Source organism: Microcaecilia unicolor, chromosome 1, assembly GCF_901765095.1.
Source record: "Microcaecilia unicolor chromosome 1, aMicUni1.1, whole genome shotgun sequence".
NCBI classification, from domain to species: Eukaryota; Metazoa; Chordata; class Amphibia; order Gymnophiona; family Siphonopidae; genus Microcaecilia; species Microcaecilia unicolor.
This window is the reverse complement of record NC_044031.1, coordinates 249,718,603-249,745,361: the sequence shown is the minus strand read 5'-3', so window position 1 is coordinate 249,745,361 and position 26,759 is coordinate 249,718,603. Positions and strand designations below refer to the sequence as shown.

The 26,759-nt window shown below is 45.0% G+C and overlaps 1 protein-coding gene across 3 annotated transcripts in view; it reads left to right on the top strand.

Moving 5' to 3' along the window:
• COBL (cordon-bleu WH2 repeat protein) overlaps window positions 1-26,759 on the top strand; it is a 459,548-nt gene that overhangs the window by 264,360 nt on the left and 168,429 nt on the right. For all 3 annotated transcript variants that reach the window (XM_030205475.1, XM_030205461.1, XM_030205468.1), the window contains exon 6: window positions 14,214-14,300. In XM_030205475.1, the coding sequence (XP_030061335.1) occupies window positions 14,214-14,300 (87 nt within the window). The remainder of the gene's footprint in view (window positions 1-14,213; window positions 14,301-26,759) is intronic.

The following is a 26,759-nucleotide window of genomic DNA, read 5'->3' as shown; positions in this document are numbered from 1 at the left end:
CCTTGACTCCCTCCCCCCACCCCGCTCAGCCTGGTTGCTGCCAACAGCCTACCTCTGTACTTCCAGGAATTGTCATTAAACCCGCCGATAAGAGGGGCGGTATTGTCATCTTGAAACGTATGGTTTATATCAATGAGATTAGGAGACAATTAGTTGACTGCGAGTTATATGTTCCTTTGGTAAAGGACCCTGCAGATGAAATAAAAAAAAGATATCACAGGTTTAATACACATTGCATCAAAAATGGATTATATTACCAAAAAGGAAAAGGAATTTCTACAGGTGGCACATCCAGTAATTTCCACCATATACGTATTACCTAAAATCCATAAGTCTCTTGAGAAACCACCCAGTAGGGCAATCATCTCCAGCAACAGATCTGTTTTGGAACATTTATCTATTTTTATGTCATGTCCCCTACCTCAACGCAAGCGGTGTCCTCGGGCCGTGCGGGGTCCTGTCGACATGCACACTTGACTGGCATAGCCCTGAGCCATGTGTGTGTAGTTCTTCTCTGGCTGCAGGCTCCTTGATTGCTTTGCTTCCATGCACCTGGGTCTGCTCTCTCTCTGCCTGGCTTCCCTTGCTTCTCTCCTATTGGTCTTCCGGTTTCTCCTTCCCCTGCTCTTGTCCTATGGCTGTGCTCCTTCTCCCTGCTGATGTCAGACGCCAGCACTTTATCAGCTGAGCTCTTTCTGGTCTCCATGCTTCGGCTTCTACTTTGGTAGGTGTTACTTGCTCAGTAGTGTGCTTCTTCTCTACTTTGTCCCTTGTTGCTGACTTTGCCTGTGCCTGGATTACTCTCTTGACCTGCTGCCTGCCTATTGACTTTACCTGTGCCTGGATTACTCTCTTGCCTGTTGTTTGCCTATTGACATTGCCTATTCCTGGATTACTCCCTTACCTGCTGCCTGCCTATTGACGTTGCCTGTACCTGGATCACTCTCTTGTCTGCTGCCTGTCTGGCCGATATGTTCACCACCCCACTCCCTGCGCCATCTCATAAGTCCTGCAGGCCGCCCGCACCTAGGGGCTCAGCCTCTGGGGAATGGCAGTCAGCGCAGGTGAAACCCAGGGTTGTCCGGCCGCCAAGCGGAACCTGGTCCGAGTTCCGGGCTCAGCAGTGCTCTACTTGATACAAGAACTCACAAGTCTGACATTTTGTGGACTTTTTCCTACATCCGTTTATTCCACTTATCCCTTCATATGTTCAAGACACTACCCACATGATCAACGTTTTACAGGATTATGATGGTCCATTGACAGATACCATTATGGTTACTTTGGATATTAAATTCCTGTATGCTAACATTCCACAGCTTGAGGCAATCAACATAATTGAAAAAACATTGCATGGAAGAACGACACACAAATGTATGCCAAATCATCTGATTTTGACATATGCTACTATAGCCTTGACCAAGAATTATTTTTGTTTTGAGAACATATATTATCAGCAAATTAAAGGCACGGCCATGGGGTCAAGCATGGCCTCTGATTTGGCCAATCTGTTGGTAATTTTGAACATGAGCATCTGATGTCCAATCCCTTCTCACATCACATTAAAATCTACTAGCGATATATAGATGACATTTTTATCTTATGGCATGGAAATGAGGATACGTTGACATTATTTTATCAGTGACTGAATACAAGAGACCCCAATTTAAGATTCCAAATTGAATATGATGTTGAGAAGGTTCACTTTTTAGATCTTGCAGTGACAAAGATTGACTGTTTTTTTCAGACCACCATTCACAGAAAACCCACTGATAGAAGTGCCTTTCTACATTATTCAAGTTACCACAATCCAAGACTCAAAAGTAACCTACCAATATGTCAGTTCCTCCACCTCTGTCGCATTTGCTCTGACTTTGAAGATTATAAACACCAAGCCAAAATTATGAGTGACAGATTTTTAGCAAGAGGATGTCCAGCAAGACATGTACTAGCAGGATATACCAAGGCTTTGAAGCAAAATCGAGTGACTTTATTACAACAGGCCCATACCAGAGTCACACCGGATATAGTGTGTACTTTGAGGAACTCTTTTTAGGCAAAATATATACAACGCTTTATCCGACAGCACTGGCACATTCTAGAAGGTTTAGAATGTTTTAGGAGCAAGAAACTGGTTATTGCATATTCAAGGGACAAGAATCTGAGAGAACATCTAGTTCCATCCACACTACCATAATTGACCACAGAGCCTTCTGTTTCCTTTCTGGGACACCGCAAATGTGGCCAGTGCAGCGTACGCAGCTTGTGATTTGAAACATCTGTTTTTATTCATCCTGATACTCAAAAAGAATATTTTTATGACATGATTCTGATTGTAACGCATCTTCTGTCATTTACATTATTCTATATCCGTGTCCATTGATTTATGTTGGTAAGACAACAAGAGCAATAAAAACAAGGATCATTGAATACAGGAGTTGTATCAACAGAAGAGTGGAAACTGCTCAGAAGAAGAGTGGTAAATCAATGGTACATGGCTAATCACGCCATAACAGACTTGAGATTTTTAGTGTTCAACATTTTTAAGAGAAATTGGAGAAGAGGTAACTTGGATAATTTGCTTCTTCGGGAAGAATCGAGACTAGTTTTTGATTTACACACTTAATACCTCATGGTTTAAACAGTGAAATAGACTTCCATCATTTTTTATAAAACACCTGTTGTTTATTTTTTAATTAACAATAATATATTATTCATTTTTCATTTGATAATGATTTAGCAAATGTAGAGGGTATTCTCTCTATTAACATTTCAATGTATAGAATATATTTGTATTCTGCATTTATATTTTGCATTTTTTTGTCTGCTAGATGATAGAGAAGGCATATGTATATACGTACTAATATGTAATCAAGATTTCCAATCCTTACTCCTTTTACGTATTACTCATAATTTTTACTTTTCATTTTTTAATTTTACTTTATTGACCACTTTCACTCTTGTTTTTATTTTTATTTAACCACTGTAATATATTGTCAGCTCCTTCCGGTCTCCCGAGCTTCTGGTCTCCGGTAGTCACGATCAAGTTCTCCCGCTGTCAGCTACCACAGGTCTCCGGAAAGTACTGTTAGAAATCTCCCTCAGTCTGTTGCAAGCTGGCTCCGAACTCCGACCCCAGTCGCCTGCTGCAGACACCACGATTCACTACTTGACAGGCTTATAACCTAATCTTAACTGGGCACACACATTGTTCTCAGTTCAAAACAAAGTCCCAAAGTTCAAGTGTGCCTTTTCTCAAGGATAGCTCACCCAGCTGTCCCGCAGCACAGATCACCTCCGGGTAGCTCCTCAATTATGTGAGCTTTAAGTTTCCCTTCCCTAACCCTCCTGCAGCCCTATACAGTTTTTCTTTTAATCAAACTTATCAAGTCCACAAACAGGGTAGCACCAACTACACTCTTCAGACACTGTCCAATCCCTTCCTTTTCCGCTCCTCAAAATTATAAGGTAGAAGAAAAGACTCACCTCCCTCACTTGTCAGATAACCATCGCCTGACAACCACCCACCGGGTTTAGATTGGACAGCAGCGCCCTGCTTATCTGATACAATAACCTACAGTCCCCCTGAGAATCACCTCTTAATGCTTACAGTGATTCAAACCCTGTCATACTCCTTGAACAGGCATGGAGACTTCCATTTTCTCCACCTCCATTCTGTTTGTGAGGCCCCATTTCCCCAGTCCATGGACTGTAACTCCCCACCCCCCAGCAGCTGTTCCTCATCCCCCTGATCAGAGTGCATCTCCCAATCTTCCCCTCCCCCGCCCTGCTCCTGGGAGTTATAGTCTTCCTCTCTATATACTCTATATACCCTCCCCTGCTGTAAGGGCCTCTGGGATTCACATTCCTCCCTCTTCCTCCGGTTGTGTGCCTGATTTCTCCCCACCAGAGGGTGAGCTACTAATTCCCGGGAATTCTGGGACTTGTAGTTTATAGTGCTAACAGGTATTCCTTTCTTTCCTCTCTTTGCCCCTGCTGGGACCTGATGTTCCCGACTAGGGGCCTTAAAATATATTGCCTTTTTTAAATATACACCTATATATCTATATAAATAATTCTCACCTCCAACGTTCTGAAGCTCACTCTATGGCAGGGAAACACTGAAGCCCTGTACTGTGTAGGCTGTCAGCACCACTCACTCTCACACTCACTCTCTCACACTCACTCATAGACCCGCCCTCAGCCACTCCCCTTCCGGACATAATTCGCAACCCCAACGTTTTAATGAAGCCTCAAGAAACTCTGCAACTTCCGAGGGGGTCGAGATCAAAATTTGCCCATGAGTGTCTGCCCCGCCCTCACGTAACAACATCATGACATCGAGGGCGGAGCGATGACACTCACCACTTAACCGACCAATCAATACACAGCAGCACCCACAGAAGCCCCCCCTCACGCATCAGAAAGCACGACCGCCTTCCTACTCGACTCCCCACTGCGCCTGCCTGCCTCCACTCCCCTTCTGTTCCGCCAGCTGAATGCTCGACACCAACCTCTGTCCCCGCTCCCTCCCAGTCACCACTGGACCCGCTGCTCTTCTCTCCTTCTCCCCTCCCGAGTCACCACTCGCCCCCTCCCCCTCAACCACCCTCCTCCACGAAATGGTCAATGGACCCCTCTCTCCACTCCAGAGTCGCCGCTCCACCCCCGTGATGACGTCGAGGGCGCTCATAGGTTTACTTCCTTTGTTTTCCCTCTGTCCCCGCTCCCTCCCGGTCGCCAGTGGACCCGCTGCTCTTCTCTCCCTCCCCCCTCCCGACTCACCGCTCGCCCCCCTCCCCCTCACCCACCCTCCCTTACGAAATGGCCAATGGACCGTTCTCTCCACCACCTCCCACTCGCCACTGCACCCACTACTCTCTCCCTCCCCCCTCCAGAGTCGCCGCTCCACCCCCCCTGATGACGTCGACTTGCCTTCCTCCTTGCAGCGGCTCATACGTTTGCTTGCTTTCTTTTCACTGTATTGCACCTGAAGCCACTTAGGTAAGTCAAGCAAGCCTCTCAGCTACTGAATACAGAAAGGAAAAGATAGCATGTGGCAACTTGCTCCATTTGGTTCACTGCAATGCAGTGATTATTATAAAAATGGTCTTGCTTTTATTTTTTTAGTAGGGGTTGCCTTCATGACTGTCCACAGTCAGTTTAAATGTGCCAGCATTCTCCACTTCAACACACTATTAGCAACCAAGTTCATACAAAGTTCATTATGTACAATATGGAGAGGGGGGGCCTTCAGACCACAGACAGGGGGGGAAGGGGGGTCCTCAGACCACAGGGGAGGGGGTCCTGACACCTGACAGGGGGGAGACGGGAGGACACTCACTCACATTCGCACTTGCACACACTCATTCTCACATACACACACGCTGTCTCACAGACACGCTCACACCCACTCTCACTCTGTCACACACACACACTTGCACATTCTTTCTCTCACTCTCACACAGTCACTCTCACAGACACTCTCTCAAACATACACACTCCGCGCAAAATCTTGCTAGCGCCCGTTTCATTTCACCCAGAAACGGGCCTTTTTTACTAGTTAGTACATATATAATTATTTATTTTACTATTCTTTTTAGTATAGAGACATCTATATTGTAATAACACAGATATCTATTACTTGGTATATTTTGTTTGAACGGATCAACGGCAGCTTAATATGACATCTGAAGCACCCTATTTTATTGGCTAGTAAGAATAGCAGCTTAGTAAGACACTCAAAGCGCTTCTTTGACTATCAAAGGCACACAGATACTTGCACAGCATTCAATCACCAAGGTTTTACCTTTTTCATATCAGCACTCTGTTTCTTTTTAGTGTGACCACACATATTTTTGTTAGTTTTTATTCGTCCATGACCTTGTTAATGCACATTATGTTTTTCCCAGTGGTACAATGGGCAGTACACACCATTTTGTCCCTTTGCATTCCAGTATTGATATGCATACTGCTGTTTCTCAATATATGACATTTAATATGTTTGCAGAATCAATACAATCTCATATTTAGGGGTATGTTTACAAAGGTGCGCTATAGGCGCGTTTATGTTTTTAATGCGCATTAAACGCTAATGCGTATCATACGCAAACCCGCCTATAGGAATGTGTTGGCGTGTTAGCGTTTAACGCGCCTTAACTTTAAAGGTGCGTTAAAAATGCTAACGTGCCTTAGTAAACACTAGTAAAAAAGCCCCGTTTCTGATGCAAATGAAACGGGGGCTAGCAATGTTTTCTTCTGTGTGCATGTGGGAGTGTGTGTGTCCCTGCCCTCTGGCCTCTCTCCCCTCCCCCCTCTGAGTCCTTCACTGTTACAGAGCCAGCGATTTGATTTCGTGCTCTGCTGTTTTCCTTCACTGACTGTGTTACAGAGAGGGCGGGGCAGACACTCATAGGGAAACCGGATATCTCGCCCCCTTCACACTTCCGGCTGGAGGCTTCTTAGAACGTTGGTGTTGCTTTTTATATAGAGAGATATCCTTTAGTGTCTGTATATATCCTTGTTACTTACATACTGCTTCATAGAGCGAATGTTGTTTATCTTTCTGCCCTCTCCCAGATATAAAGGTACTAGTTGCCTGTAACCTGGAATGTCCAGCACACCAGGGATTATGGTCCTAATGCCACCAGGTGGAGAGACAGAAAGACACAGAAGGCTATAGTAATATGAGAATTATCAGTAATTGTTTATTACATTTACCAATCAGGAATACAATTAGAATAAGCAATATAATTAATTAATTCTCATATGAGACAGCAACCGGGACACAAACGTGACCTCTGACATTAACTCTCTGATTGCCTCTGCCCATACTTCTCCTTTTATACCCTTTTCTCCCATAGACTAGTATTGGAAGTACAAAGTCAGCATTTTCTAACATATTCTAGTAAATTCTGTCTTACAGAAGCAAAGTTCTTCATAACATATTTGCTTATCAGAAGTAAGGTCAGTAAGGTTATCCTACTTTGCAAAAACTATCTTCCCAGCAACCAAAGTGTCTCTGCTTTCATGGTCAGCAGCAAATTTCCCCTTACATTACTATATTCATGTACAGTATTCTTCTGCTACACATATTTTTGTTATGACTCCATATCTGCCTGTCTCCTCAACAGAAAGGGCAAGCTGACATAACTCACATTCTGTGTAATTTCTTATGATTTAGCTTCTCCAGTGGCGTTCCTGGCCTGGATGGCACCCGGGGCGGAGCATCGATGCGCCCCCCCCCCCCCCCCCGCTAGATGACACCTTCCCCCCCCCCTCCGGCGAAATGACACCCCCCCCCCGGTGCACGCCGCTGGGGGGGTGCCGTGGCGCGCGCCTGCTCCTCCGAGTTCGCTAAACTTTGTTCGTTCGCTGCAGCTCCCTCTGCCCCGGAACAGGAAGTAACCTGTTCTGGGGCAGAGGGAGCTGCAGCGAACGAACGAAGTTTAGCGAACTCGGAGGAGCAGGCGCGCGCCGCGGCACCCCCCAGCGGCGTGCGCCCGGGGCGGACCGCCCCCACCGCCCCCCCCCCCCTTGGTACGCCACTGAGCTTCTCAGTGATTCTTAACCTGTTCGTAGCCTGTTCACAGAGGCATAGCTGTGCTCATAATTCTCAGTTACTGTTGCAAAGTTATTTTATGGTTCGTGACCTGCATGTCCCATATAAACAATGTGCATTCACATATGCAGTAAGCAGCCACTTTTTCATACGTTTACATGTTTTCACTTTGTTTAATAGCAGCATTTTGTACATACGCATTTCAGTACTTATGTTTACGTCATTCACACTTACATAGCGCTATGTTTAATACAACAGTTTTTCACTAACTTTCTATTTTAAAATTTTTTTTAATTTTGCCGGGGTCTCTACATAGTATTACACATATATTTACATTTGTGCTAGTTTGACTATGATAGGATTATACGTCATTTCCACCACAAACGCCATGTAGGCATGTGCATTTTGGGGCCCTTTTTTTTTTCATTTAAAATATGATACACTGTTGGTAGTGTCCATTTGGATCTAATGTTTTGCTAATTAGATTTATATGATTGTCCATCACAAAGGTCTTTCTCAAGGTAGGATTACCTGTTTCGTTAGTTTTTCCTTTCATTTGTGTTCCATAGACCGGACTTTATAACATTTTATACTGTTTTCTCCTTTTCTATAGTCTCATTTTTACTAATACCGATTGATATGTGATCTCATTCTTTTTTTTGTTTGTTTTATTTTTTGTTTAGATAGCATATGTATACGCTATTTTTTACGGCACACATTTTACTTTTAAGTCATCACATTGTTGTCATGACTTACTGTGTCGGGGTCCCAGTCCTGTTCGATGGCGCAGGTGGCTGCCTGGCTCCGCCTCTGGCATGCCGGCACTGAGGGCCACTGTGGGGCACTGCTCCTGCTCTCTCCATCCCCGTGCAGTCACGGTCTTGGGGCTCAGTGCTGCGGTGGGGCTCGGCATCTCCTCCCTTCCTCCTGGTACGATCGTGGTTCCGGTCCCGGGGTTCGGTGCAGGGTGTGGATAGCTGCTGTGGCCTTGAAGGATCTGGCGCCTCCCCTGCCGGCTTCCTGTTGGGAGGGGCGTCTGCTGATGCCAGACGCCTTTTCCTCTTTAGGAGGAGCCAGATCCTAACTCGGGGCCTCGGATACTGTCAAGCAGATGATCAAAAGCCCCACGCTGTTCCAGAAAGTGCTCTAAACTAGCGCTGGAACAGCGCTGGGCTTTATTGCACCGATGATCAGAAATAATTGCATGCAAATTTAAGCACGCAATTATCTTTGATCATGGGGTAGAAGTGCGGGAGAATTGTGCCTGAGCATGCGCTCAGCACAATCCTCCCGCACTTGTTTGACAGGTCTGGGCTGTCAAAAGCCCAAACCTGTCAAACACAGGGGCTGGAGGTCCATGGGACCACCAGGCCCCAATTACCCCTGCCCAGAGCAACGGGGGCCGGAGGTCCAACGGACCTCTGGTCCCCCCCCCCCTCAGGTGGGTGACCAACCAACCCTCCCCCCCCAGCGACAGGGGGGCTGGAGGTCCGCTGGATCCAGCCCCCCTAGTGGGCGACCAACCAACCCCCCCCCGCCAAGACTATCAAACATTACTAAGCTCCATGGACACTTTGTAACTGTAGACAAACATCAGATGTAGATATGTGGGACACCAAGGATGTAACATCTTCCAGTTTATAGCAAAACCAATAAACCTGTGGATCCAGTTATGTCAGTCAGACTTCCAAACTACTTTATTAGGGCTGACAAGGAGCTGGTGTGAATCTAGAAGACCTCAAGTAAACTTGAGCAGATAAGTCAAAAGCACTTTTGCAGTCAGCAGCAGATGGCAACCACCTAAGTCCTTCTGTTTGAATTTTCCCATCAACAGAACATCAAACCTTTGGCAGCATTTGGAGTTAAAAAAAAGTGGTGAAAATCCAGCCACACTCCATATAAGTTACTTGTTTAAGTTCAGCTGGACAAATAGCAGGTCTTAAAACGTTTAAAGTCATGCTTGTACATTCAGCATCTGAACTTAAATGTTTATTTGTTAGATATTTGTACTATTTAAAATGTAGAAGCTAAGGGGACCAGTTCTATAACTTGGCACCTCCAGTTAGGTATGGTGATGCTGCACACTGAGCCACGATTCTATAATGGAATCTGTGTACCAAGATGTCTTTATAGAAGTTTCAAGTATATTGAAAATTTACTATCCCACCCAACAAGACAACCATCTGGGCGGTGTACAATCTTAAAAAAAGGAAGGGGGAATTCTAACTAAGACAAACATGATACAGAGAGGGAGTAAGGTGGAACTACAATATAAAAATAGGAAAGAAAAGAGAAGGAAAAGACAGAGAGGGAGGGAAATCTGGTTAAGAGGTATGTGCTGCCTCATCCACAGAAGCTAGGAATAAGTGTCTTGAAAAGAAAAGTTTTAAGTTCATTAAAAAAAAAAGTGTCAAAGAAGTAATCTGTCTGAGATGGGATGGTAGGGAATTCAATAATTTAGGACCTTGGGAGGAGAACATGATGTGTCTACTATGTTCATGAAAAATTTCCCTGTAAGTGGGAATGGTGAGGAGATTGAGTTGAGCAGATCAAAGAGTGATAGAGTACTCTTAGATCTAGAATACTAGCATATGCCTGACTTGGCAAACTTACATTTAGGCACGACCATTTATGCTAAAAGAATTGCAGGAGTAAATCGACACACCTAAGTGCACCATGCAGTGTGCATAACTTACAGTATTCTATAAGCTTTATGTGCATAAATTGGAGACATGCCCATGCTTCTCCCATGAGTACGCCTCCCCTTGCAGTTATACACTAAGACATTTATGAGCTACCTTATAGAATAGCATGTAGTGCATTTAGGGGTCCTTTTACTAAGGTGCACTGAAAAATGGCCTGCAATAATGTAGATGCGTGTTTTGGGCGCGCATAGAATTATTTTTCAACGCACCTACAAAAAAATGCCTTTTTAACATTTTTGCCGAAAATGGACCTGCGGTAAAATGAAAATTGCTGCGCGTCCATTTTGGGTCTGAGACCTTACCACAAGCTATTGACCTAGTGGTAAGGTCTCATGCGATAACAGGGTGGTAATGGTCTATGGCATAGCTTCTGCGCGTCAGAAAATAAAAAATATTTTTTGGACGTGCGTAGCAGATGCGCTCCAAAATTGAAATTGCTGCAAGGGCCACGTGGTAACCAGGCGGTAACTCCAATTTGGCGTGCATTGGGTGTGCATAGGCGCCTACGCAGCTTAGTAAAAGGGCCCCTTAGTGCATATATGCCAGCTTTCTTGGCACATATATGCAAGGTGCGAAAAGTTACACATCTAGAAGCTATCTGAAAATCTGCCTCAAAAACCACTGTCATACCCTTTCTACTTGCAGTTGAAAGGGAAAGCACTTGAGGCTGGTAATAAAGTAGGGACAATATATGGAAAATATTTTGAACAGACAGAATTTCTAATAAGGGTAAAGGAGCAGTGATTTGGTATGTGCAGGTAATAGACGTCGAGGGGCATTTTCGAAAGGGACATCCTTGCAAAACAGTGAAATCCAGGGGCGGGGATCCATCTTTTTTTTTTTTTATTCTTTTATTTATCAATTTCAATTTTTTCACAAGCATTTAAATCTTGAGTAGGCAAAGTAGTACATATTAATAATATAAACATAATATACAAAAACAAAAATTGTATCACTTGTATTAGACCACCATAGGGTGAGGGGTTTAAGCAGTTACTCAGGAGATGAGATTTCAAAATAAGAAAAAAAATAATTCAACAAAGTAGAAAGGCTTAGCCCAAATTTAAACCAGATTTTACATTATATCTCTTTAAATCTATTACTTAAGGCAAATTATACCTGTTAGGCAAAAACATGTATTAAATTATCTTTTTCTGAGCAATAAAGTGTTTTAAATGTTCAGGGTTTAGGAAAACATATTTAACCCCGAGATATTTGATGTTGCATTTACATGGATAGTTCAGGTTGAAGGAGGCTCCTAGAGCCAATGTTGCTGATCGAAGTGCCAAAAATTCCTTTCTCCTGGCTTGCGTCTGTTTCGTTACGTCTGGAAATATCCAAATTTTACTCCCATAAAATGGGGTTTGTAAATTTCTCAACGCAATTTTCCTAACATTTTCCAGATCCTGCTGAAAAATAAATGATACCAGGAGAGTTTGGCGTTCAGTAAACTCTGTCAGAGAAGATTCCAATAGTTCTGATATGTTGAGGTCTTTTCCATCCGGTTGAATATCGCTTTCTTTTTCCTTATCTTTTTTCATTGGAAGGTAATATATTTTATTCAGCGGAGGTATATTATCTTCTGAAAATTTCAAATTTTCTATTAGATATCTTTTGAAAATTTCATGCGGTGGGTAGATTGGGGTCTTGGGGAAATTCAAAAAGCGTAGGTTTAGTTTCCTATTAAAGTTCTCAAAATATTCCAATCTCCCATGTATCAAAGTATTGTCTTGTATTAATTTTACAGTAGTTTCCTTCAGCTTAATATTTTCTTCTGATAAATGATTTATCTTATCTGCAACATCATTTTTCATAGTAGTAAAAGAAGAAGTCAAAGTCTGAACATTTACTACTAAAGATTCTATCTTACTTGTTGATGCCAGAACAGTCTGGAGCGTCCCCCATATTGCCTCAAGTGTTACCGGCGCAGCTTGAGCCTCAGTTGGTAAAAGGGCCTCGGGAGAGATTTCGGCTATAGGGCCCAGATGTGATACAAGACCTCCACTTTCGTGGGTCCGTGATTCCCCTCTAGAGCCGATCTCTGCCGGTTGCGGCGGAGGAGAACGCGTTGGGGGGGACAACAATATGTCCTGTCCCTGGAGTATGGCTTCTCCTTGCGCACATTGCTCAGCGGGAACTCCCAACGCCTGACTGGTTCTCGCGAGATATCCTTCGATTGTTTGCTGGGTTGGTGTCGATGTAAGAACCGGCTGGGCTCCCGTTCTAACATAAGCCTTTCTCTTAGTATGAGGCATCGTGGTAAACAGGTAAGAGTAAATCGTTGTTTAAAGCAACAACTATAAGGCAAATGTGAAAGGCTTAACTCCAGCAAAATTCCTCGAGTTGTTTCGCGTTAGAATGTTACGGCCGCCATCTTGCTCCGCCCCTCCCTTCTATGGCGGGGATCCATCTTTCGTTTCGAAAATGCCGTCAGGGACGTCCAAATCCTTAAATTTGGCCGTCCCTAGACATGGACATTTCTGACTTTCAGCGATTTTCGAAACCAAAGATGTCCATGTCAAAAACGTCCTAATGCAAGCCATTTGGGCATGGGAGGAGCCAGCATTCGTAGTGCACTGGTCCCCCTGACATGCCAGGACACCAGCCGCGCACCCTAGGGGGCACTGCAGTGAACTTCATAAATTGCTCCCAGCTACATAGCTCCCTTACCTTGAGTGCTGAGCCCCCCCCCCCCCAAATCCCCCCAAAACCCAGTACCCACAACTGTACACCACTACGGGTGAAGGAGTGCACCTAGATGTGGGTACAGTGGGCTTGTGGTGGGTTTTGGAGGGCTCACTGTTTCTTCTACAAATGTAACAGACAGGGGGGTATGGGCCTGGGTCTGCCTGTCTGAAGTGCACTGCAGTACCCACTAAAACTGCTCCTGGGACCTGCATAATCTGGCATGGACCTGAGTATGACTTCTGAGGCTGTCACGACATATTTTTAAAGATGTTTTTTGAGGGTGGGAGGGGTTAGTGACCACTGGGGGAGTAAGGGGAGGTCATCCCCGATTCTCTTCAGTGGTCATCTGGTCATTTTGGGCACCTTTTTGTGCCTTAGTCGTAATAAAAACACGTACGAGTGAAAACGTCCAAGTGTTCGTCAGGGACATCCTTGTTTTTTTGATTATGGGTCAAGAACGTCCAAGTGTTAGGCATGCCCAAGACCCGCCTTCGCTACGCCTCTGACACGCCCCTTTGAACTTTGGCCATCCTTGCAACGGAGTGCAATTGGAGACATCCTAAATCGGGTTTCGATTATACCAATTTGGACATCCCTGTGAGAAGGATGTCCATCTTCCGATTTATGTCGAAAGATGGACGTCCTCTTTTGAAAATGAGCCCAGTGGGCTCCCAAACTTGTCCTGGGGACCCCACAGCCAATCAGGTTTTCAGAATATCCATAATGAATATGCAAGAGAGAGCTCGGCAATGATTTGGAGACATAGCATATGCAAATTTGTGTCATGCCATATTCCTTGTAGGTGTACCGAAAACCTGAATGGCTGTTGGGACAGGTTTGGGAAGCCCCTTTGTAAGACCTCATGAGAATGGGAGATATGGACTGGCAGCCAGAGGCTGTGTTTGAGAGAGACTCCAGTGTTCCCCTTTTCTGCAGACATTTTTGGTAGAAGCAGCTATGACAGATCAACCCTGGCACTGGCTGTGTTTCTGAGCAGTGCTGATTTGTGGAGTATGTTGGCATCTGATTTGGACAACACGCAGCATTATTTAACCTATAGTGTTGGTTGTCATCATCCTGGCAATTGTTGGGATAAGGAAAGGTCTAGCATAGCTAGCTAGCATCTGGTAGTGATGGTGCATGATGGGGCCAGCGCCTGTGCTAAGTGTGTGGCAATTGCTTTGCACTACTGTTACATCTCAGGCTTTCTTTTGCTTGCTCTGTATGATACACTTATGACATGCTTGTTTGCGTTGCAGATGGAAGAGCAAGTGGTGGGAATACACAGTGACCATGGTGATGATGAGATCTTCAAGGCTGCTCCTGCTGATGACAGAAACATTCAGGTATATACTGAGGGTGACAGTGATGTGCAGGGGCCACAACCCACTTCATTCTTTCTCAACCACCATACCAATCGAGTCTTCAGATGCTTCCTTAGCCAGAAGCTGATCCAGGAATCAAACCCTTGGGTCTCCCACATGGCACTGCTACCACCCCAGGAATTGGTTTAACATTTCATTTTCTAAACAATTGTTACAGAAGAGTTCTGTCCTCCTGCCAGTTTATCTTAAATAGATTTTAGCATGAGTTCCAGTAATATATTCAAATAAGATCAGCCAATACAGTACTAATTCACATACAGCTGAAAATGGAGGTTTTCTACATTTGGAAGAGCTTGGTGCGGTTTGCTGTCTCTGCTTAAAATGACGAGCTCCTCTGAGCTAAAAGAGTGAAAACATCTTGGAGGGCATTAACTGCAATGATCCCTCTCTTTGCCACACGGGGGTGCTGCTCTCTTAGTATTAGCCAGGCCTCATGAAAATCCATTGACAAGCCAAAGGGAGCTAAAGTTGGCTGTCTTAATTTGGGTGTCCCTGATATCATGAGATCAACGTAGGTAAACAACTTCCCCTTCCTCACAGTGAGATCCAAGTATTACGTGCTTGTTTAGGTCAATAGCACAGAGATAGGGAAAGACAAACTGGTGCAAGGGCAGGACCGGCCTAATTTTTTTATAGCCATATTAAGGAGCTTTTTGCGTCCAGCTGAAATGCATATGTGATATTGGCAAGCATTGGCTCCTCTGATCCACTTCATGTAAAGCTGTTGTAAAATTTATGTGAACCAGTTCATGTATTTGTACATTCTTGAGGTGCTTACATATGTGATGTGTTAGTATGAAGCGTGTGTATATGTGTACACATAGGTCTGCGTAGGGCAGCGCATCATTAGTGTCCTGTGTAGTACTTCACATAGGGGCCTATTTATCAAGATGCACTAGCACGTATTGAGAGTAAAAAGATCCTTTTAATCTCAATGTCAAGTGAAGGAGTAGCCCGGCAGTTGGAGCAGTGGGCCGCCAGAGTTCAAGTCTTGCTGCTTTTCCTTGTGGCCTTACTCAAGCCTCCTCGGGGGGGGGGGGGGGGGGGGGGTAATAGTATCAGGTAGCACTTAGTTTCAGTTGCAAACAGTGCACATAAATATTGGTAGTTTAGCCATTTACATGTGGAAGTGGCAATGTATGTGTATAAATAACTTCTTATAAAATACTGACCAGTGTGAAAATACACATGTCATTTCAATGGTGCGTACTTTTGTGGGCATGCACATAGGCAGAATTTGGATGGGAAGTGTGAGCAAAATGTGCACATTCTTGCTAAATTTAGGTGCGATCAATTAAACCGGCTATAGGGCTGATATAAGTGACTGCACTTTAAATGAAGATGCGCTTTCAGACACTTAAGCTAGTCGGTGTTATAAAATTACACTCTAAATTCTCCATTGCCTCAGGTACAAAGTTATATTGAAAGCCTCCAAGGAAAATACCTACTGTACCTGAATGCAACATGCTTTGAACTACTACTGAAAAGGTTAAGAGATTCATTTTAAAGCACCATAGACTTACAAAGTTCCATATGCTACTATGGGGCTCATTTTCAAAGTACTTAGATTTACAAAGTTCCATAGGTTACAATGGGGCTCATTTTCGAAAGAGAAAAATGTCTAAAAAGTGACATAAAACAGCATTTGGACGTTTTTCTCACAAAAACATCCAAATCAGTATTTTCAAAACCTATTTTTCAGACATTTTTCTATCCTTTTCGCTGCAGTGCATCCAAAGCTCAAGGGGGAGTATTGGGGACATTTTAAGGGGGGGATTTAGGTGTTCCTAAGAATTAGACATTTTTCAGCCATAATGAAACAAAACAAAACTAAAACTAAGACTTTTGAGCTAGACCTGTTTTTATAATGAATAAGGCACAAAAAGGTGCCCTAAGTGACCAGATGACCACTGGAGGGAATCAGGGATGACCCCCCAATACCCCCCCCAGTGGTCACTGACCCCCTCCCACCCCCAAAAAATGTGAATAAAAATATGACTTACCAGCCTCTATGACAGCCTCAGATGTTAAAGTCAGGTCTGTTAGAGCAGCATACAGGCCCCTGGAGTAGTGTAGTGGTCGGTGCAGTGCACTGTGGAGTGGGGGACTCGGTTCTTTATCCCTCCTCTACCTGTCATGCTCGTGGTGGAAATTATGACCCCTCCCTACTATACCCACCTATAGGTGCCCCCTTCACCCATAAGGGCTATTGTAGTAGTGTACAGTGGGGGACGGTGGGTTTTGGAGGGCTCGGGGACAAAATAAGGGAGCAAAGGTGAGATGTATACCTGGGAGCATTTATATGAACGCCACAGCAGTGCCCCTTAGGGTGCCCCATTTCTCTCCTGGGTTGTCTGAGGGACCAGTCTGCTAAAAATGCTGGCTGCTCCTACATCCCAATGGCTTGATTTTCTACATTTTGCACTTATTCTTTTTTTCGAAAATTGACCAAAAAACAAAATGTCCAAAGCACAAAACCTTGTTCGAAACAGTATTTTCGAAAAAAAAATAGTCATTTTTCTTTTTCAAAAACAAACTTCTTTCCTATTCAGATTTTGGACATTTTGTGCAAAATGTGCAAAGTTGGACTTAGTTGTCATATCGAAAATGCCCCTCCATGTAACTTTGTAATTCTAAGTGCTTTGAAAATACTCCTCTATGTAACTTTGTAAGCCCATGTTTTTTTTTTTAAATTTTATTTTTATATTTTCACAAATTAATCAAGAATACTCTTGATAAACAAAAGATACAAAAAAGAATGATAATATTAACACCATATTACTCAATTATACAGGAAATAAGTAGTCTTCCCAATCTCTAGTCCACAAACAAGAAGGAGAACAAGGTAAGTTCCAGGAAATAAATTTCACTTAGATTAAAGGAAATAGAAGAAAATCTTAGACCATTCATATAATACTACGGAGTAGATGAAGGTATTGTTACTGGTTGTGCAATTGGAGAAACCCCAGTTCTTGACTCTAAAAAGATTAAATGTATTGGATCGTAAAATACATATTTTACCAAATTAACTTTCAGTACACGTTTACAAGGAAAATTCAACCAAAACAGACCACCCATTTGCAGAACCCTAGGGCGAAGTTTAAGAAAAAGTTGACACCGCTTTTAGGTTGTTCTAGCGACATCTGGGAACACTCTGATCTTATAATTCATAAAAAGTTCTTCCCAATGTCGGAAAAATTCCTTTAATACCCAGTTTATCAGGTTGTAACACGAATGTTACAAATAAAGTTGCTGGTTTAGTACCCAGGTCATCTTCTTCAATCAATTGTGTGAGATTTAAAACGTCAAAAGAAACATCAGCTCCTTCCACAATAGGTTGGTTTGTCTCTTTCTTTTTATATGGTGGCAAATAGTATATCTTAGAGACTGGTGGATATGTTTGTTCAGGAATCTTCAGTATCTCCAGTAAATATTTTTTGAAGGTAATAAGAGGAGCTATTGATGGTATTTTAGGAAAATTTATCAAACGTGAAGTATTAGGTCTCTGTTTATTTTCCAAATTTTCAGTTTTATATTGCAACAATTTGTTTTCTTTTATAAGGCTCATATGAACTTGTTGGAGATTATCAATTTTACCAGTATTAGATTCAATATTTTTTTCAACTGCTATTACTTTTGCTTCCAGCATAGCTATTTTTTTCTAAGGGAGCCTTAGAACATTGGCTCACAGAAATCAATTTTTGTGAAAAAGAGGTTTCCATTCCCAAAAGAGCTTCCCATATGGTATCTAGGGTGATCTTTTGTGGTTTCTCAGGCAAATAGGACTTACTGAGAGATGCAAATTTCGTCTCCGTTCCTTCCAAGGGCTGTCTTTCCCTTGCAGCTTTGGAGTCTGACAAAACGCTGACTCCTGTCCGTTCCTCCGTCTCCTGGGTGGAAAAAGCTGGTGCTCCATCATCGCAACCTGCCCCCACAGCAGGAAGCACTCCCTGAGCGAGTCATCGCACGGGGCCTCCGATACACGTCACGGGTCTAGCGCCGGCATGGATTCCAGCAGCAATAAATCTTGCCCCGATAAGCATCCAAGGGCAGTAGAGCGGTCCATCGGTGCGACCTTCGGTATTGCAGGTGTTGCGGGGCCAACACGCTGCTTACCCCTCCTCATTGAAGCAGGAAACATGCTATTCAAAAAGAATGGAGGTAGGAGAGAGAGAACCGCTTCCCGCGTTCTCTTCAGGACGCCATCTTGTCCCCACAGTTAGGTCCAGTGGCGTAGCCAGACTGTCAATTTTGGGTGTGCCTGAACCCAAAGTGGGTGGACACAAAATTTTCTCTCTATCTCCCTCCCCCAGCAAAATTTAGTCACACTAATCAGATGCATTTGTCACACAGGGGTAAAGTGCTGCTTTTCAGTGCATCAGGTTTCAGAAAATAATTTATTTAATAGCCTAACACCCTTTTCAATGAGCTTTCAGAGGCCAAAACCTCCTGCCTCAGGTCAGTATAATGCTGTTATGGTATCCTCTCCTGAACTAAGGAAGGAAGTATTGGTCTCTGAAACGTTATTAACACAGGTACCATATTACTTGATCCTAAATTAAAAATAAAATTATTTTCTTTACCTTTGTTGTATGGCCATTTACTTTTTCTCATTGTGTTGCTCCCAGTCTCTAGATTCTGCTTTCCTTCATTTTCGCTTAACTCTTCTGCGCCATTTGTCATTTTTCTCTCCTTTTTCTTTACTTTCTTCAATATTTTTCAGCCTCTCTCTCTGTCCAGATTTAATTCATTCTTACTATCCATTCTTTAATTTCCTTCTTTTTCCTTCATCTACCTATGGCTTTTTATCTTTTTCTCACCCTTGTTCTCCCCATGCCCCTTCCTCTTATTTTCCAGTCTTTCTCTACTCCCCTTTTCCATTCAGCAGCTCTCTTCTTTCTCTCCCCATCCTTCCAGTGTCTCCCCTCTTTCTCTCCCCATCCTTCCAATGTCTACCCTCTTTCTTTCTGCATCCTTCCATCCAGTGTCACCTCTTTCTCCCTACCCTTCCATCCAGCGTCTTCCCTCTTTCTCTCCCCATCCTTCCACCCATCTACCCTCTCTCCTGATCCTTCCATCTAATGTCTTTCTCCCCCTCCTTCTATCCAGTGTCTCTCTCTCTCTACCCTTTCCTGTTCAGTGTCCCTTCTCTCTCCACATCCTTCCAATCTCTCCCCTTTCTCTCTGCATCCATTCATCCATCTCCCCCTTTCTCTCCCCATCCTTCCATCGTGTCTTTCTCTCCTCATCCTTCCACCTGTTTCCCCTCTTTCTCTCCCCATCCTTCCATCCGTCTAACCCCCTCTCCCGATTCTTCCATCCAGTGTCTCTCTCTCTATCCCCTTCTTTCCATCCAGGCCTGCCCACCCAACGCAGACCTGCCAAGTCTCCCATGAAACACGTGGCACCAGCTCCCATTTCCGGCCACTGCTGCTTCTCCTGTTGAGCGGTAGCGGCCGCTACAAAAACAAAAGAGGTAATTTAAACAAGCAAAAATGTTTTTAAAAAGCAAGCGCGGCACCGCAGGCAGCCATCAGTCATTGGCTGTCGGCACTGCAGCCGCTCCTCTCGCCTCTCACATCACTGCCCCTGGAGAAAGACCCCGGAGGAGCGCAGCGACGTGAGAGGCGAGAGGAGCGGCTGCAGAGCCGACAGCCAAGGGCTGTGCAAGACTCTGGTTTCAGACTCGACTGTAAAGCTTTGACCATTGGACAAAGATATTGCTGATGGGACCTCAACTCCCTGATTTTGGAACCACAGGACCTTGTTTTTTTTGTGAATTGACATGGGGATGATCAAAAGGAAACGCCGGCGCTAGAGGCTGTTAGCGCCGCCGTTTGCTACCGCCCAATGATCAGAGTCCCCGAGCGCGTGAAACAACTAGCATGCAAAACAGGGCTAAACATATTCATCCCCAATGGTCAGCGACCAGCGTGCCAAAGATTGGGTCGCTGGCTGCGGCAATCCCTACGCAAGCTCGGAGCTGGCGTTAGAGTTTGCAGATCATTGGGAAGGAATGGTGAGCCCTGTCCAGCATGCATTTGCATGCTAGCAGGCCCCCATTTCCCCCAACAAAGCAAACCTGAAGACCCCCCCCCCTCCAGCGACAGGGGGCTTGGAGGTCCAACGGACCTCCGTACCCCCCAACGATCCCCCCCCAGGTTTAGGGAGGGCTGGAGATCCGGTGGGTCTCCAGCCCCCCCTAACTCCCCTTAACATTTCCAAAACAGTCCCTGGTTGGCCCACTGGGCGACCAACTGACCCCCCCCCCCCCCCCGAGCGACAGGGGGGGCTGAAGGTCCGCTGGACCTCCGGTCCCCCCCAACAATACTCTCCCCCCCCAGGTTCAGGGAGGGCTGGAGATCCGGTGGGTCTCCAGCCCCCCTAACCCCCCTAGCAAAGGGTCCCTGATGGTCCAGTGATCAATCCACTCCCCTCCCTACCTACCCCCCTACCCACCCCCCTACCTTGTGGGTTGGAGGAGGGAGGTAGCCTGCCTCCCTCCTCTTCCTTCGACGCCGCAAAATGGTGGCGCCCAGCCCTGCCCAGTGCATCCTGGGATGCGCTGGGCGGGGCTACATACCATATAAGGGAGAAACTCCCTTATATGGTGTGTAGCCCCACCCAGCGCCTCCCAGGATACACTGGGCAGGACTGGGTGGCGCCATTTTGCGGCTTTGAAGGAAGAGGAAGAAGGCAGGCTACCTCCCTCCTCCAAGCCACAAGGTAGGGGGGTGGGTAGGGGGGTACGTAGGGAGGGGGGCGGATTGATCACTGGACCACCAGGGACCCTTTGCTAGGGGGGTTAGGGGGGCTGGAGACCCACCGGATCCCCCCTGAACCTGGGGAGGAGGGGACCGGAGGTCCAGCAGACCTTCAGCCCCCCTGTCGCTTGGGAAGGGGGGGGGTTGGTCGCCCAGTGGGCCACCAGGGACTGTTAGAAATGTTGAGGGGAGTTAGGGGGGGATCGTTGGGGGGACCGGAGGTCCACCGGACCTCCTGCCCCTGTTGCTCGGGGCAGGGGTAGTTGGGGCCTGGTGGTCCCATGGACCTCCAGCCCCTGTGTTTGATAGGTTTGGGCTTTTGACTGCCCAGACCTGTCAAACAAGTGCGGGAGGATTGTGCTGAGCACATGCTCAGGCGCAATTGTCCCGCACTTCTACCCCATGATCAGAGATAATTGCGTGCTTAAATTTGCATGCAATTATCTCTGATCATAGGTCTAATAATGCCCTGCGCTGTTCCAGCGCTATTTTTTCAGCGCTGTTTGAAATAGCGCAGGGTTTTGTTCATCTGCTTGTCAATTTCAGTTTATTGGTCAGAGCCCAGGTGCTAACAGCAGTAAGTGCCATTCGCTACAGACTGAGTTGGATCTTTGTTTGATGCTGTCACTGATAGGAGGGGAAGACTTAGATAAGGAGCAGAGTATCTTTTCTCACTTTGCTTTGTGTACTCTAATGTCACCTCCCCCTCCCTCCTCTCCAGCCAGCATAGGAGGTGAGAGGACATGTTGCTGGGTCAGGGAACAGAGTAGATCCTTTTCTTTGCTTTCTGCTGTTCCCCCCACCCAGCAGGAATCAGAGGGTTGTCAGATAGACTTATCAGATTAACTGGCATTACCTAGTTCCAGTACTTGCCCTAGGATATGGGATTTTTGCAGTAATATAGATCTATGCTCCACCTTGTAATGTAGCTTCTAGAAAAGGCTGTCTGCTGGCTTTTTTTCCTTTCGTTCCTAATGGATGGAGTACAAACAGTGCCTTTTATTTTTGTAATTCCTTAGAAATACCTCAGTGAAAGCTCTTTTAGTGTGCATTAGCTAGGGTCAGCTTGCTCCTCATGATACATTTCAATTTTGTGGTGAGTCAGGGAGCACTGCTGCTGTAACCAGTTGTAATTATGTAATTGGGAGAGGGAGTTGGCTTGTGGTTAGAGTGAGAGGTAGGAACCAGGAGCCTAGGGTTAAAAGTTTGCTTCTCATACTAGCACTGCTTTTGACCCTGAACAAGACACTTTATCTCCCATTTCCCACAAGTTTCTGAGCTGAAGGAAGAAAATGAAAGACAAATCCCCCTGATATTCAAAAGCATTTACAGTGGGGGAAATAAGTATTTGATCCCTTGCTGATTTTGTAAGTTTGCCCACTGACAAAGACATGAGCAGCCCATAATTGAAGGGTAGGTTATTGGTAACAGTGAGAGATAGCACATCACAAATTAAATCCGGAAAATCACATTGTGGAAAGTATATGAATTTATTTGCATTCTGCAGAGGGAAATAAGTATTTAATCCCTCTGGCAAACAAGACCTAATACTTGGTGGCAAAACCCTTGTTGGCAAGCACAGCGGTCAGACGTCTTCTGTAGTTGATGATGAGGTTTGCACACATGTCAGGAGGAATTTTGGTCCACTCCTCTTTGCAGATCATCTCTAAATCATTAAGAGTTCTGGGCTGTCGCTTGGCAACTCGCAGCTTCAGCTCCCTCCATAAGTTTTCAATGGGATTAAGGTCTGGTGACTGGCTAGGCCACTCCATGACCCTAATGTGCTTTTTCCTGAGCCACTCCTTTGTTGCCTTGGCTGTATGTTTTGGGTCATTGTCGTGCTGGAAGACCCAGCCACGACCCATTTTTAAGGCCCTGGCGGAGGGAAGGAGGTTGTCACTCAGAATTGTACGGTACATGGCCCCATCCATTCTCCCATTGATGCGGTGAAGTAGTCCTGTGCCCTTAGCAGAGAAACACCCCCAAAACATAACATTTCCACCTCCATGCTTGACAGTGGGGACGGTGTTCTTTGGGTCATAGGCAGCATTTCTCTTCCTCCAAACACGGCGAGTTGAGTTCATGCCAAAGAGCTCAATTTTTGTCTCATCTGACCACAGCACCTTCTCCCAATCACTCTCGGCATCATCCAGGTGTTCACTGGCAAACTTCAGACGGGCCGTCACATGTGCCTTCCGGAGCAGGGGGACCTTGCGGGCACTGCAGGATTGCAATCCGTTATGTCGTAATGTGTTACCAATGGTTTTCGTGGTGACAGTGGTCCCAGCTGCCTTGAGATCATTGACAAGTTCCCCCCTTGTAGTTGTAGGCTGATTTCTAACCTTCCTCATGATCAAGGATACCCCACGAGGTGAGATTTTGCGTGGAGCCCCAGATCTTTGTCGATTGACAGTCATTTTGTACTTCTTCCATTTTCTTACTATGGCACCAACAGTTGTCTCCTTCTCGCCCAGCGTCTTACTGATGGTTTTGTAGCCCATTCCAGCCTTGTGCAGGTGTATGATCTTGTCCCTGACATCCTTAGACAGCTCCTTGCTCTTGGCCATTTTGTAGAGGTTAGAGTCTGACTGATTCACTGAGTCTGTGGACAGGTGTCTTTCATACAGGTGACCATTGCCGACAGCTGTCTGTCATGCAGGTAACGAGTTGATTTGGAGCATCTACCTGGTCTGTAGGGGCCAGATCTCTTACTGGTTGGTGGGGGATCAAATACTTATTTCCCTCTGCAGAATGCAAATAAATTCATATACTTTCCACAATGTGATTTTCCGGATTTAATTTGTGATGTGCTATCTCTCACTGTTACCAATAACCTACCCTTCAATTATGGGCTGCTCATGTCTTTGTTAGTGGGCAAACTTACAAAATCAGCAAGGGATCAAATACTTATTTCCCCCACTGTAACTGACCAGGATCAGCATGCACTATAACCAGCTATTTGCGAATTTTCAACGGGACATGGTCATGACCTGCTGATAATTTGTGGTTAGCTGGTTATATTGTCCAATATAACCAGTTATCTGCTGATTTTCAGCTCAAGTTGGCGGCCACATTTGGCTGAATGAATACCAGGCCTATCTTTGGCCGGTTCAAATTTAACCAGCCAGCGCTGAATATCGGCTTGGTTGGTTAAGTTTGACCAGCCAAAAATAAGCTAGATATTCAATGCCAGTCACCGGAAACTGCCTGGCATTGAATATCCAGGCTCAGCACCGACCACAGGAGTTAGCCGGGCTAACTCCCGTGGTCCAAATATTGGGCCCAATGTCTGTGGTGGTGCATCTCCCCCCAACAATCTCTCCCCCTCCCCCACTCCAATCCAGATAGCCCTGATGTGATCTCCCTTAAAGGCCATATCCCCAGATTCCCTCCCCACCCCAAGATCATGCCCCCAGTCCAGTTCCTCCTTAAAGGCCATACCCCCTGATCCCACTCCAAGAGCATACCCTTCAATCTGATACCTCCCTGACAAACTATCCCCCAGAGTGGCAACACCCTAAAAGGTAACCCTCCATACCTCAGCCCTCCCCACCTATCCCCATAGAACTTACCCAGGGGTCTCCCTGGCCCACCGCTCCATTGGTCTGGGGTCATAAAATGGCAGCGATGACTCCTAGTGGTAGTCTTAACAGTACTACAGTTTGGGGGAGGTTGGATTGAAAGATAAAACTTGGGGAGAGGGATACAATGCAATGGCTTCCTGGCTTGATTCTTTGGGCAGCTGCCATGCAATCACACTTCTTCAGGCGGTGTTAAGGCAGGCACGCCTTCGGCAGTAGTAATAGCTAGCACATTGCACTAACCTGTTCACTAGCTGTCACAGCTGGCCATGCCTATGCTCCTCCCTTACCATGCTGGCTGTTTAAACGCACAGTAGCCATTACTGTGCATCCACACTATCAGCTCCCATGAAGGAAAATCCACACTAGCTGCTTAACACACTGTGAAAACTTATTTCAGTGACTCCCAGTACCAGGCCTACACGGCTTAGTAAAAGAGCCTCTAAGTGTTTTCTTAGCTTAAAACTGTGAAATAAAGACTTTGTGCCCAGCTCCCCCCAAGTTCCTCAGCAAGCTTGACATTATTATTATTCTTTTTTTCTACAACAATGTCAGATCACTCTCCAGGACAAATAGCATTTGTTCCACGATGAGCTTTGAATGATAATTTGTCTAGTAGAAAACCCCCAAAGCCACACATTATTTTCCAAAAGGAGTGGAGTAGAGGTTCAGGCCCATGGTCAAGTTATATGCTTAGAATCTTTTGCAGGGTGCAGGGTTTCCAAATTCAGAGAGAGAAATACACTAACAAAATCAGACCCTTAGCAGAAAAAGCAAAAAGTGTGCCATTGACAAAAATAAGTGCACAACTAGGAAAGGCAAATAAAATCTTTTCTGTGTATGCTTGTTTTTTTGGTTTTGTTTTGGGTTTTTTATTGTTTTTTTTTGTGCTTTTGATAAGTAGGAGGGAGGCAAAGCTCTTTGAAAATCAAGTTAAATCTGCTGGTTGGTTGACGAAGGAGAGATCTTGTAAACTTTCAGTGGTTCTAATAATGAAATTCTGATGAGTGGAGTGGAGATGCAGTGAAGATACTGGAGGTAAATGATTCAGCTGTGGGGGTACCTTCCTTCCTGTGAGAGAAGTCATTGCAGTAAGCGGAAGTGTGACTTAACTCGACTTTTATGCAGAAGGGAGAAGAAAAAACAGAAGTCTAGGGATATTGGGGATGTGCATTCATTAGCATGCATTTGTGTCATTTAGGAGCCTTAAACATTTCAGTGTGCACAGTCTTGATTATACATGCGGAAACCTTTGTATTAACAATGAGGGGTAATGGGTAATTTCACTTGGTATACCATCTTTCTGAGGTACTACCGAAGCAGTTTTACATTTATTATATGCAGGTACTTTCTCTGGCCTGTGTAGGCTCACAGTCTAAGTTCCTGTCCCTGGAACAACGGAGGGGTAACTGCCAGATTCTATAAACTCGGGCACCCAGATTTCTGACTAGCTCAAAAATATGGATGCATAAATTATAGAATGATGCCTCTTGCACATCTAACTTAACCCCCTGATTACTAAGCCATGCGGCAATGCCGACAGCCCATTCAAGACGCGTGGCTTAGTAAACAGGGGGTTAATTGTGAAATGATAAGTAGTAGTAGTAGTAGTAAATTAGGTATCAATTGGCATTAAATACAAGTAGTGACATTAATTGGTGCTAATTGACATTAATTTGCAGTTACGCATGTAACTACACTTAGGCGCTATTCTGTAAACATAGGGAACGATATATAGACCACAGGAGATAGCCCGGCAAACTCCCACGGTCGGCACTGAACCCAGATATTCAATGCCGGGCCGTTTCTTGTGACTGGCATTGAATATCCAGTTTAATTTTCGCCAGTTCAAACTATACCAGCCAAGCTGATATTCAGCTTGATTCCACTCAGGTGGCTTCTTCTATTTTATTATCATAAGGACGCCAAACTTATGGGTCACCATGTTTGAATTTTTCCTGGTGTTGTTAAAAGTACACACAAGTGAAGGAAGCTGTTTCTAATGTCGAGACTGGGTGTTCTGAAATTAGGAGGGTGGTTGTGCCTTGAGATTTTCAAGTAACCCCTAGAAGTTT